The sequence below is a fragment of the Phyllobates terribilis genome, unplaced genomic scaffold (genome assembly GCF_046119375.1).
Source record: "Phyllobates terribilis strain yellow unplaced genomic scaffold, ASM4611937v1 Scaffold_12__6_contigs__length_324123572, whole genome shotgun sequence".
Classification (NCBI taxonomy): domain Eukaryota; kingdom Metazoa; phylum Chordata; class Amphibia; order Anura; family Dendrobatidae; genus Phyllobates; species Phyllobates terribilis.
In genome coordinates this window covers 91,126,912-91,142,640 of record NW_027362772.1, presented here as the reverse complement: position 1 = coordinate 91,142,640, position 15,729 = coordinate 91,126,912, and the positions used below count along the sequence as shown (strand labels likewise).

At 48.0% G+C, this 15,729-nt stretch overlaps 1 protein-coding gene across 3 annotated transcripts in view; it reads left to right on the top strand.

Moving 5' to 3' along the window:
- Positions 1-15,729, top strand: part of ANO7 (anoctamin 7) — a 110,296-nt gene that overhangs the window by 65,649 nt on the left and 28,918 nt on the right. For all 3 annotated transcript variants that reach the window (XM_073656135.1, XM_073656134.1, XM_073656136.1), the window contains 2 exons: positions 14,622-14,733; positions 14,985-15,039. In XM_073656135.1, coding sequence (XP_073512236.1) covers positions 14,622-14,733; positions 14,985-15,039 — 167 coding nt within the window. The remainder of the gene's footprint in view (positions 1-14,621; positions 14,734-14,984; positions 15,040-15,729) is intronic.

Below are 15,729 nucleotides of genomic sequence, written 5' to 3'. Positions count from 1 at the left end.
TGTCCTCACAGTACATTCCTCCACACACAGTATGATGTCCTCCACAGTACATTCCCTCCACACACAGTATGATGTCTCCACAGTACATTCCCCACACACAGTATGATGTCCCCACAGTACATTCCTCCACACACAGTATGATGTCCCCACAGTACATTCCTCCACACACAGTATGATGTCCCCACAGTACATTCCCCCACACACAGTATGATGTCCTCACAGTACATTCCCCCACACACAGTATGATGTCCCTCACAGTACATTCCTCCACACACAGTATGATGTCCTCACAGTACATTCCCCCACACACAGTATGATGTCTCCACAGTACATTCCTCCACACACAGTATGATGTCCTCACAGTACATTCCTCCACACACAGTATGATGTCCCCACAGTACATTCCTCCACACACAGTATGATGTCCTCACAGTACATTCCCACACACAGTATGATGTCCCCACAGTACATTCCCCCACACACAGTATGATGTCCTCACAGTACATTCCTCCACACACAGTATGATGTCCTCACAGTACATTCCTCCACACACAGTATGATGTCCTCCACAGTACATTCCTCCACACACAGTATGATGTCTTCACAGTACATTCCTCCACACACAGTATGATGTCCTCACAGTACATTCCTCCACACACAGTATGATGTCCCACAGTACATTCCTCCACACACAGTATGATGTCCTCACAGTACATTCCCTCCACACACAGTATGATGTCCTCACAGTACATTCCCCACACACAGTATGATGTCCTCACAGTACATTCCCTCCACACACAGTATGATGTCCTCACAGTACATTCCTCCACACACAGTATGATGTCCTCACAGTACATTCCCCCACACACAGTATGATGTCCTCACAGTACATTCCCCCACACACAGTATGATGTCTCACAGTACATTCCCTCCACACACAGTATGATGTCCTCACAGTACATTCCTCCACACACAGTATGATGTCCTCACAGTACATTCCCCCACACACAGTATGATGTCCTCACAGTACATTCCTCCACACACAGTATGATGTCCTCACAGTACATTCCCCCCACACACAGTATGATGTCTCCACAGTACATTCCTCCACACACAGTATGATGTCCTCACAGTACATTCCTCCCACACACAGTATGATGTCCTCACAGTACATTCCCCCACACACAGTATGATGTCCCCACAGTACATTCCCCCACACACAGTATGATGTCCTCACAGTACATTCCCCCACACACAGTATGATGTCCTCACAGTACATTCCCTCCACACACATGATGTCCTCACAGTACATTCCCTCCACACACAGTATGATGTCCTCACAGTACATTCCCCCACACACAGTATGATGTCCTCACAGTACATTCCCTCCACACACAGTATGATGTCCTCACAGTACATTCCCTCCACACACAGTATGATGTCCTCACAGTACATTCCCTCCACACACAGTATGATGTCTCCACAGTACATTCCTCCACACACAGTATGATGTCCTCACAGTACATTCCTCCACACACAGTATGATGTCCCCACAGTACATTCCCTCCACACACAGTATGATGTCTCCACAGTACATTCCCTCCACACACAGTATGATGTCCCACAGTACATTCCCTCCACACACAGTATGATGTCCACAGTACATTCCTCCACACACAGTATGATGTCTCCACAGTACATTCCTCCACACACAGTATGATGTCCCACAGTACATTCCCTCCACACACAGTATGATGTCCTCACAGTACATTCCCTCCACACACAGTATGATGTCCCACAGTACATTCCTCCACACACAGTATGATGTCTTCCACAGTCACATTCCCTCCACACACAGTATGATGTCCTCACAGTACATTCCTCCACACACAGTATGATGTCCCCACAGTACATTCCCCCACACACAGTATGATGTCCCCACAGTACATTCCTCCACACACAGTATGATGTCCTCACAGTACATTCCTCCACCACACAGTATGATGTCCCCACAGTACATTCCCCCACACACAGTATGATGTCTCCACAGTACATTCCCCCCACACACAGTATGATGTCCCCACAGTACATTCCCCCACACACAGTATGATGTCCTCACAGTACATTCCCTCCACACACAGTATGATGTCTCCACAGTACATTCCTCCACACACAGTATGATGTCCCCACAGTACATTCCCTCCACACACAGTATGATGTCCCCACAGTACATTCCCCCACACACAGTATGATGTCCTCACAGTACATTCCTACACACACAGTATGATGTCTCCACAGTACATTCCCCCACACACAGTATGATGTCCTCACAGTACATTCCCTCCACACACAGTATGATGTCCTCACAGTACATTCCTCCACACACAGTATGATGTCCTCACAGTACATTCCTCCACACACAGTATGATGTCTCCACAGTACATTCCCTCCACACACAGTATGATGTCCTCACAGTACATTCCTCCACACACAGTATGATGTCCTCACAGTACATTCCTCCACACACAGTATGATGTCCTCACAGTACATTCCTCCACACACAGTATGATGTCCTCACAGTACATTCCCCCACACACAGTATGATGTCCTCACAGTACATTCCTCCACACACAGTATGATGTCCCTCACAGTACATTCCCCCACACACAGTATGATGTCCCCACAGTACATTCCTCCACACACAGTATGATGTCCCTACAGTACATTCCCCCACACACAGTATGATGTCCCCACAGTACATTCCTCCCACACCCACAGTATGATGTCCTCACAGTACATTCCCCCACACACAGTATGATGTCCCACAGTACATTCCCCCACACACAGTATGATGTCCTCACAGTACATTCCTCCACACACAGTATGATGTCCTCACAGTACATTCCTCCACACACAGTATGATGTCCTCACAGTACATTCCTCCCACACACAGTATGATGTCCCCACAGTACATTCCCCACACACAGTATGATGTCCCCACAGTACATTCCCCCACACACAGTATGATGTCCCCACAGTACATTCCCCCACACACAGTATGATGTCCCCACAGTACATTCCCCCACACACAGTATGATGTCCCCACAGTACATTCCTCCACACACAGTATGATGTCCTCACAGTACATTCCCCCACACACAGTATGATGTCTCCACAGTACATTCCCCCACACACAGTATGATGTCCCCACAGTACATTCCTCCACACACAGTATGATGTCCTCACAGTACATTCCTCCACACACAGTATGATGTCCTCACAGTACATTCCTCCCACACACAGTATGATGTCCTCACAGTACATTCCCTCCACACACAGTATGATGTCCTCACAGTACATTCCTCCACACACAGTATGATGTCCCCACAGTACATTCCTCCACACACAGTATGATGTCCCCACAGTACATTCCTCCACACACAGTATGATGTCCTCACAGTACATTCCTCCACACACAGTATGATGTCCTCACAGTACATTCCCCCACACACAGTATGATGTCCCCACAGTACATTCCTCCACACACAGTATGATGTCCTCACAGTACATTCCCTCCACACACAGTATGATGTCCTCACAGTACATTCCCCCACACACAGTATGATGTCCCCACAGTACATTCCCCCACACACAGTATGATGTCCTCACAGTACATTCCCCCACACACAGTATGATGTCCTCACAGTACATTCCCCCCACACACAGTATGATGTCCCCACAGTACATTCCCCCCACACACAGTATGATGTCCCCACAGTACATTCCCCCACACACAGTATGATGTCCTCACAGTACATTCCCTCCACACACAGTATGATGTCCCCACAGTACATTCCTCCACACACAGTATGATGTCTCCACAGTACATTCCCCCCACACACAGTATGATGTCCCCACAGTACATTCCCTCCACACACAGTATGATGTCCCCACAGTACATTCCCCCACACACAGTATGATGTCTCCACAGTACATTCCTCACACACACAGTATGATGTCCTCACAGTACATTCCCCCACACACAGTATGATGTCCCCACAGTACATTCCCTCCACACACAGTATGATGTCCCCACAGTACATTCCTCCACACACAGTATGATGTCCCCACAGTACATTCCCTCCACACACAGTATGATGTCCCCACAGTACATTCCCTCCACACACAGTATGATGTCCCCACAGTACATTCCCCCACACACAGTATGATGTCCTCACAGTACATTCCTCCACACACAGTATGATGTCCTCACAGTACATTCCCCCACACACAGTATGATGTCCTCACAGTACATTCCCCCACACACAGTATGACGTCCTCACAGTACATTCCTCCACACACAGTATGACGTCCTCACAGTACATTCCCCCACACACAGTATGATGTCCTCACAGTACATTCCCTCCACACACAGTATGATGTCCCCACAGTACATTCCTCCACACACACAGTATGATGTCCTCACAGTACATTCCTCCACACACAGTATGATGTCTCCACAGTACATTCCCCCCACACACAGTATGATGTCTCCACAGTACATTCCCCACACACAGTATGATGTCCCCACAGTACATTCCCCCACACACAGTATGATGTCCTCACAGTACATTCCCCCACACACAGTATGATGTCCCCACAGTACATTCCCCACACACACAGTATGATGTCTCCACAGTACATTCCCCACACACAGTATGATGTCCCCACAGTACATTCCCCCACACACAGTATGATGTCCTCACAGTACATTCCCCCACACACAGTATGATGTCCCCACAGTACATTCCCCACACACACAGTATGATGTCCTCACAGTACATTCCCCCACACACAGTATGATGTCCCCACAGTACATTCCCCACACACAGTATGATGTCTCCACAGTACATTCCCCACACACAGTATGATGTCTCCACAGTACATTCCCCCACACACAGTATGATGTCCTCACAGTACATTCCCTCCACACAGTATGATGTCCTCACAGTACATTCCTCCACACACAGTATGACGTTCTCACAGTACATTCCCCCCACACACAGTATGATGTCCTCACAGTACATTCCCCCACACACAGTATGATGTCTCCACAGTACATTCCCTCCACACAGTATGATGTCTCCACAGTACATTCCTCCACACACAGTATGATGTCTCCACAGTACATTCCCCACACACAGTATGATGTCCTCACAGTACATTCCTCCACACACAGTATGATGTCTCCACAGTACATTCCCTCCACACAGTATGATGTCTCCACAGTACATTCCTCCACACACAGTATGACGTCCTCACAGTACATTCCCCCACACACAGTATGATGTCCTCACAGTACATTCCTCCACACACAGTATGATGTCTCCACAGTACATTCCCTCCACACACAGTATGATGTCCCCACAGTACATTCCCCCACACACAGTATGATGTCTCCACAGTACATCCCCCCCACACACAGTATGATGTCCTCACAGTACATTCCCCCCACACACAGTATGATGTCTCCACAGTACATTCCCTCCACACACAGTATGATGTCCCCACAGTACATTCCCCCACACACAGTATGATGTCTCCACAGTACATTCCCTCCACACACAGTATGATGTCCTCACAGTACATTCCCCCACACACAGTATGATGTCCCCACAGTACATTCCTCCACACACAGTATGATGTCCCCACAGTACATTCCTCCACACACAGTATGATGTCCCCACAGTACATTCCCTCCACACACAGTATGATGTCCTCACAGTACATTCCCCCACACACAGTATGATGTCTCCACAGTACATTCCCTCCACACACAGTATGATGTCCTCACAGTACATTCCACCACACACAGTATGATGTCCCCACAGTACATTCCTCCACACACACAGTATGATGTCTCCACAGTACATTCCCTCCACAAACAGTATGATGTCCTCACAGTACATTCCTCCACACACAGTATGATGTCTCCACAGTACATTCCCCCCACACACAGTATGATGTCCTCACAGTACATTCCCTCCACACACAGTATGATGTCCCCACAGTACATTCCTCCACACACAGTATGATGTCCCCACAGTACATTCCCTCCACACACAGTATGATGTCCCCACAGTACATTCCTCCACACACAGTATGATGTCTCCACAGTACATTCCTCCACACACAGTATGATGTCTCCACAGTACATTCCCCCCACACACAGTATGATGTCCTCACAGTACATTCCTCCACACACAGTATGATGTCCCCACAGTACATTCCTCCACACACAGTATGATGTCCCCACAGTACATTCCTCCACACACAGTATGATGTCCCCACAGTACATTCCCTCCACACACAGTATGATGTCTCCACAGTACATTCCTCCACACACAGTATGATGTCTCCACAGTACATTCCCCCACACACAGTATGATATCCCCACAGTACATTCCCTCCACACACAGTATGATGTCCCCACAGTACATTCCTCCACACACAGTATGATGTCCCCACAGTACATTCCTCCACACACAGTATGATGTCCCCACAGTACATTCCCTCCACACACAGTATGATGTCCTCACAGTACATTCCTCCACACACAGTATGATGTCCCCACAGTACATTCCCTCCACACACAGTATGATGTCTCCACAGTACATTCCTCCACACACAGTATGATGTCTCCACAGTACATTCCCCCACACACAGTATGATATCCCCACAGTACATTCCTCCACACACAGTATGATGTCCCCACAGTACATTCCCTCCACACACAGTATGATGTCCCCACAGTACATTCCCTCCACACACAGTATGATGTCTCCACAGTACATTCCTCCACACACAGTATGATGTCTCCACAGTACATTCCCCCACACACAGTATGATATCCCCACAGTACATTCCCCCACACACAGTATGATATCCCCACAGTACATTCCCTCACACACAGTATGATGTCCTCACAGTACATTCCCCACACACAGTATGATGTCCTCACAGTACATTCCTCCACACACAGTATGATGTCCCCACAGTACATTCCTCCACACACAGTATGATGTCCTCACAGTACATTCCCCACACACAGTATGATGTCCTCACAGTACATTCCCTCCACACACAGTATGATGTCCTCACAGTACATTCCTCCACACACAGTATGATGTCCTCACAGTACATTCCCCACACACAGTATGATGTCCTCACAGTACATTCCCCCCACACACAGTATGATGTCCTCACAGTACATTCCTCCACACACAGTATGATGTCCTCACAGTACATTCCTCCACACACAGTATGATGTCCTCACAGTACATTCCCCCCACACACAGTATGATGTCCTCACAGTACATTCCTCCACACACAGTATGATGTCCCCACAGTACATTCCTCCACACACAGTATGATGTCCTCACAGTACATTCCTCCACACACAGTATGATGTCCTCACAGTACATTCCCCCCACACACAGTATGATGTCCTCACAGTACATTCCTCCACACACAGTATGATGTCCCCACAGTACATTCCTCCACACACAGTATGATGTCCTCACAGTACATTCCTCCACACACAGTATGATGTCCTCACAGTACATTCCCCCCACACACAGTATGATGTCCTCACAGTACATTCCTCCACACACAGTATGATGTCCTCACAGTACATTCCCCACACACAGTATGATGTCCTCACAGTACATTCCTCCACACACAGTATGATGTCCTCACAGTACATTCCCCCCACACACAGTATGATGTCCTCACAGTACATTCCTCCACACACAGTATGATGTCCTCACAGTACATTCCCCACACACAGTATGATGTCCTCACAGTTCATTCCTCCACACACAGTATGATGTCCCCACAGTACATTCCCCCACAAACAGTATGATGTCTCCACAGTACATTCCCCCACACACAGTATGATGTCCTCACAGTACATTCCTCCCACACACAGGATGATGTCCTCACAGTACATTCCTCCACACACAGTATGATGTCCTCACAGTACATTCCTCCACACACAGTATGATGTCTCCACAGTACATTCCCCCACACACAGTATGATGTCTCCACAGTACATTCCTCCCACACACAGGATGATGTCCTCACAGTACATTCCCCCACACACAGTATGATGTCCTCACAGTACATTCCCCCACAAACAGTATGATGTCTCCACAGTACATTCCCACACACACAGTATGATGTCCTCACAGTACATTCCCTCCACACACAGTATGATGTCCTCACAGTACATTCCTCCACACACAGTATGATGTCCCCACAGTACATTCCCCCACACACAGTATGATGTCCTCACAGTACATTCCCCCACACACAGTATGATGTCCCCACAGTACATTCCTCCACACACAGTATGATGTCCTCACAGTACATTCCTCCACACACAGTATGATGTCTCCACAGTACATTCCCCCACACACAGTATGATGTCTCCACAGTACATTCCTCCCACACACAGGATGATGTCCTCACAGTACATTCCCCCACACACAGTATGATGTCCTCACAGTACATTCCCCCACAAACAGTATGATGTCTCCACAGTACATTCCCACACACACAGTATGATGTCCTCACAGTACATTCCCTCCACACACAGTATGATGTCCTCACAGTACATTCCTCCACACACAGTATGATGTCCCCACAGTACATTCCCCCACACACAGTATGATGTCCTCACAGTACATTCCTCCACACACAGTATGATGTCCCCACAGTACATTCCCCCACACACAGTATGATGTCCCCACAGTACATTCCCACACACACAGTATGATGTCCTCACAGTACATTCCCTCCACACACAGTATGATGTCCCCACAGTACATTCCCCCACACACAGTATGATGTCCCCACAGTACATTCCCCCACACACAGTATGATGTCTCCACAGTACATTCCCACACACACAGTATGATGTCCTCACAGTACATTCCCTCCACACACAGTATGATGTCCTCACAGTACATTCCCTCCACACACAGTATGATGTCCCCACAGTACATTCCCCCACACACAGTATGATGTCTCCACAGTACATTCCCCACACACAGTATGATGTCCCCACAGTACATTCCCCCACACACAGTATGATGTCCTCACAGTACATTCCCACACACACAGTATGATGTCCTCACAGTACATTCCCTCCACACACAGTATGATGTCCCCACAGTACATTCCCCCACACACAGTATGATGTCCTCACAGTACATTCCTCCACACACAGTATGATGTCCTCACAGTACATTCCCCCACAAACAGTATGATGTCCCCACAGTACATTCCCCCACACACAGTATGATGTCCTCACAGTACATTCCTCCACACACAGTATGATGTCCCCACAGTACATTCCCTCACAAACAGTATGATGTCTCCACAGTACATTCCCCCACACACAGTATGATGTCTCCACAGTACATTCCTCCACACACAGTATGATGTCCCCACAGTACATTCCTCCACACACAGTATGATGTCCTCACAGTACATTCCTCCACACACAGTATGATGTCCTCACAGTACATTCCCCCACAAACAGTATGATGTCTCCACAGTACATTCCCCCACACACAGTATGATGTCTCCACAGTACATTCCTCCACACACAGTATGATGTCCCCACAGTACATTCCTCCACACACAGTATGATGTCCTCACAGTACATTCCTCCACACACAGTATGATGTCCTCACAGTACATTCCCCCACACACAGTATGATGTCTCCACAGTACATTCCTCCACACACAGTATGATGTCCCCACAGTACATTCCTCCACACACAGTATGATGTCCCCACAGTACATTCCTCCACACACAGTATGATGTCCTCACAGTACATTCCTCCACACACAGTATGATGTCCTCACAGTACATTCCCCCACAAACAGTATGATGTCTCCACAGTACATTCCCACACACACAGTATGATGTCCCCACAGTACATTCCTCCACACACAGTATGATGTCTCCACAGTACATTCCTCCACACACACAGTATGATGTCCTCACAGTACATTCCCTCCACACACAGTATGATGTCCCCACAGTACATTCCTCCACACACAGTATGATGTCCCCACAGTACATTCCTCCCACACACAGTATGATGTCTCCACAGTACATTCCCTCACAAACAGTATGATGTCCTCACAGTACATTCCCCCACAAACAGTATGATGTCTCCACAGTACATTCCCACACACACAGTATGATGTCCTCACAGTACATTCCTCCACACACAGTATGATGTCCTCACAGTACATTCCCCCACAAACAGTATGATGTCTCCACAGTACATTCCCCCACACACAGTATGATGTCTCCACAGTACATTCCCCCACACACAGTATGATGTCTCCACAGTACATTCCCTCCACACACAGTATGATGTCTCCACAGTACATTCCCCCACAAACAGTATGATGTCTCCACAGTACATTCCCCCACACACAGTATGATGTCCTCACAGTACATTCCCCCACAAACAGTATGATGTCTCCACAGTACATTCCCCCACACACAGTATGATGTCTCCACAGTACATTCCCTCCACACACAGTATGATGTCCTCACAGTACATTCCCCACACACAGTATGATGTCCTCACAGTACATTCCCTCCACACACAGTATGATGTCCTCACAGTACATTCCCTCCACACACAGTATGATGTCTCCACAGTACATTCCCTCCACACACAGTATGATGTCCTCACAGTACATTCCCTCCACACACAGTATGATGTCCTCACAGTACATTCCTCCACACACAGTATGATGTCTCCACAGTACATTCCCCACACACAGTATGATGTATCCACAGTACATTCCCTCACACACAGTATGATGTCTCCACAGTACATTCCCTCCACACACAGTATGATGTCCTCACAGTACATTCCCCACACACAGTATGATGTCCTCACAGTACATTCCCTCCACACACAGTATGATGTCTCCACAGTACATTCCCTCCACACACAGTATGATGTCCTCACAGTACATTCCTCCACACACAGTATGATGTCCTCACAGTACATTCCCCCACACACAGTATGATGTCCTCACAGTACATTCCCCCCACACACAGTATGATGTCTCCACAGTACATTCCTCCACACACAGTATGATGTCCCCACAGTACATTCCCCACACACAGTATGATGTCCTCACAGTACATTCCCCACACACAGTATGATGTCCCCACAGTACATTCCTCCACACACAGTATGATGTCCTCACAGTACATTCCCTCCACACACAGTATGATGTCCTCACAGTACATTCCCCCACACACAGTATGATGTCCTCACAGTACATTCCTCCACACACAGTATGATGTCCTCTCAGTACATTCCCCCCACACACAGTATGATGTCCTCACAGTACATTCCACCACACACAGTATGATGTCCTCACAGTACATTCCCTCCACACACAGTATGATGTCCTCACAGTACATTCCCTCCACACACAGTATGATGTCCTCACAGTACATTCCTCCACACACAGTATGATGTCCTCACAGTACATTCCCCCCACACACAGTATGATGTCCTCACAGTACATTCCACCACACACAGTATGATGTCCTCACAGTACATTCCCTCCACACACAGTATGATGTCCTCACAGTACATTCCCTCCACACACAGTATGATGTCCTCACAGTACATTCCTCCACACACAGTATGATGTCCTCACAGTACATTCCCTCCACACACAGTATGATGTCCTCACAGTACATTCCCCCACACACAGTATGATGTCCTCACAGTACATTCCTCCACACACAGTATGATGTCCTCACAGTACATTCCTCCACACACAGTATGATGTCCCCACAGTACATTCCCCCACACACAGTATGATGTCCTCACAGTACATTCCCCCACACACAGTATGATGTCCCCACAGTACATTCCCCCCACACACAGTATGATGTCCCCACAGTACATTCCCCCACACACAGTATGATGCCCTCACAGTACATTCCCCCACACACAGTATGATGTCCCCACAGTACATTCCTCCACACACAGTATGATGCCCTCACAGTACATTCCCCCACACACAGTATGATGTCCCCACAGTACATTCCTCCACACACAGTATGATGTCTCCACAGTACATTCCCCCACACACAGTATGATGTCTCCACAGTACATTCCCCACACACAGTATGATGTCCTCACAGTACATTCCCCCACACACAGTATGATGTCCCCACAGTACATTCCCCCACACACAGTATGATGTCCCCACAGTACATTCCTCCACACACAGTATGATGTCCTCACAGTACATTCCTCCACACACAGTATGATGTCCTCACAGTACATTCCCCCACACACAGTATGATGTCCCCACAGTACATTCCTCCCACACACAGTATGATGTCTCCACAGTACATTCCCCCACACACAGTATGATGTCCTCACAGTACATTCCCCCACACACAGTATGATGTCCCCACAGTACATTCCTCCCACACACAGTATGATGTCTCCACAGTACATTCCCCCACACACAGTATGATGTCCCCACAGTACATTCCTCCCACACACAGTATGATGTCTCCACAGTACATTCCTCCACACACAGTATGATGTCCTCACAGTACATTCCCCCACACACAGTATGATGTCCTCACAGTACATTCCCCCACACACAGTATGATGTCCCCACAGTACATTCCTCCCACACACAGTATGATGTCTCCACAGTACATTCCCCCACACACAGTATGATGTCCCCACAGTACATTCCCCCCACACACAGTATGATGTCTCCACAGTACATTCCTCCACACACAGTATGATGTCCCCACAGTACATTCCCCCCACACACAGTATGATGTCTCCACAGTACATTCCCTCCACACACAGTATGATGTCCTCACAGTACATTCCCCACACACAGTATGATGTCCCCACAGTACATTCCCTCCACACACAGTATGATGTCCTCACAGTACATTCCCCACACACAGTATGATGTCTCCACAGTACATTCCCTCCACACACAGTATGATGTCCCCACAGTACATTCCCCCACACACAGTATGATGTCCCCACAGTACATTCCCCCACACACAGTATGATGTCTCCACAGTACATTCCCTCCACACACAGTATGATGTCCCCACAGTACATTCCCCCACACACAGTATGATGTCTCCACAGTACATTCCCCACACACAGTATGATGTCTCCACAGTACATCCCTCCACACACAGTATGATGTCCCCACAGTACATTCCCCCACACACAGTATGATGTCCCCACAGTACATTCCCCCACACACAGTATGATGTCTCCACAGTACATTCCTCCACACACAGTATGATGTCCTCACAGTACATTCCCTCCACACACAGTATGATGTCCTCACAGTACATTCCCTCCACACACAGTATGATGTCCTCACAGTACATTCCCTCCACACACAGTATGATGTCCCCACAGTACATTCCCACACACAGTATGATGTCCTCACAGTACATTCCCCACACACAGTATGATGTCCCCACAGTACATTCCCACACACAGTATGATGTCCTCACAGTACATTCCCACACACAGTATGATGTCTCCACAGTACATTCCCACACACAGTATGATGTCATCTGTATCCCACTTTCCTGTGTGTCCTCCTCCTTTGAGACTGATCTGCTTTCTGCTGCATAGTCAGGTGACCTGAGAATGTCATGTGACCTGTAAGGTCCCTCTGTATCTATATAGACGGAATGTTGGTGTAGGAATCTGCTTGTGCCACTGTTGTATTCACTATATGTACAGTGCAGTGAGGGGACAGACCTCTAGGGGGCAGTGTATTCTATGGATGTGCAGGGAAGGAACTTGCTTGAGGCTCAGACATAAAGCATCATGCAGTAGATGCAGCGGTGACAGCTGCCGGGAATGTGATTTACTGTGGCCCCTGTTCCTAAATATAACCGTGCTCTGCGGGGACCCGGCCTTCACCCCTGCAGCACTTTGGATGCGTCTCTGCAAAAAACTCCAGGAAATTCTTCACATCTATTAAAACTGTGAAAATAAGTTACAAAAACCGAACCGCGATAATGGCGACACTTCCGACATATCAACGTCCAGGTCCGATCCCCCGGATGATCAGACTTTTCGTGTGTTTGCCATTTTCGATGTCTCTGCCTGCTGTCTGCTTTGTGCTGCTGATGCGCTTATTAGCTCATGTACAATTGTGTCCTGTTATACATTGTAACAAATCCTCAGCTGTGTGAGCGTGATGGGTTATCAGATTGGACACTGGCCCTTTAATTGTGCAAAATGAGCCGATTGTGAAAAATCACACCCAGGACTCACATTCACAGTCTGCAACTTTATTAGCACTGTCAATATCAGCAAAGCCCGGAGGCATGTGGGAGGCATATGTTCAGGCCACATAACCGCCCACGCCGCCGGCCAAACATGTACAGCGCACACAGGAGACAGCTGGGTATAAAGGGGCGCTCCGGCCTCGGATATTATAGGGTTCACCGCTGCTTCTGGTCACACGTGTGTTGTTCCTCCGCACAGAGATGCATCGCACGCAGTCCTTACACGAAGACGCCTTCACCTTCAAGGTCTTCATCTTCCAGTTTGTGAATTTCTACTCTTCCCCGTTCTACGTGGCTTTCTTCAAGGGCAGGTGAGATGGATGAAGAAGGGGAAATATCCCCCTGTAGGGGGCGGCCTGGAGCGGGGAATCTGCGTCGGAACGAACAGCAACTATCATGCCTGAGTCCTCTGCACACAGGAGGATTCTGGGTAATATTACTGCTGGATGGAGGCTGGGTATCACAGCACTGCAGTAAAGCATTGCCCTCCAGCCCGGGACCCCCCATATGTGATGACCGCTCTCGGTTTCTCGGTTATGTTTGATCTGTCTTTGTCTTTCAGATTTGTGGGATATCCCGGGGAGTACGGCAAACTGATGGGCATGAGGAACGAAGATGTGAGTAGAGCGGGAAGCAAAGCCGCCATCTCTCCCTGCCCATGGGTAGATAGTACATATTCCAGGACATATGGAGGGTCTGCTTCACGTCCTGTCCATGGCTGAGCCCCACGCACTGCACTGCCATGGACATACCGTAGTGTCCACAATACCAGCAGTCCAATATGGCTGATCAGATTAATCGCTGGTTTTGGTATCGATTATATCACCACATGTCAGACAATTTCCCAGTCGGTGCAGTAGATTGTAAGAAAACCCCCCAGACTCCGCATTCATGATCTGCAGGTTTCTGACTCTGTGTATCTGAATAATTAATTGTATGGGGGTCAATCATTCTGTGAGGAAACAGCTGTGAATCAGGGGGGCCCTTATTTAAGGGTGAAGCAGCACATGTTGTACCTGCATTTCTCCTTGAAAGCCTGAGAAATATGGGTCGTTGCAGAGATTGTTCAGAAGAACAGCGTACTGTGATTAAAAAGTTGATTGGAGAGGGTAAAACTTATAAAGAAGTGCAGACAATGATCGGCTGTTCAGCTAAAATGGTCTCCAATGCTTTATAATGGAAAGCAAAACCAGAGAGACGAGGAAGAAAACGGAAGACTACCATCCGAATGGATGGAAGAATAGCCAGAATGGCAAAGGCTCAGCCAATGATCGGCTCCAGGATGATCACAGACAGTCTCCAATTAC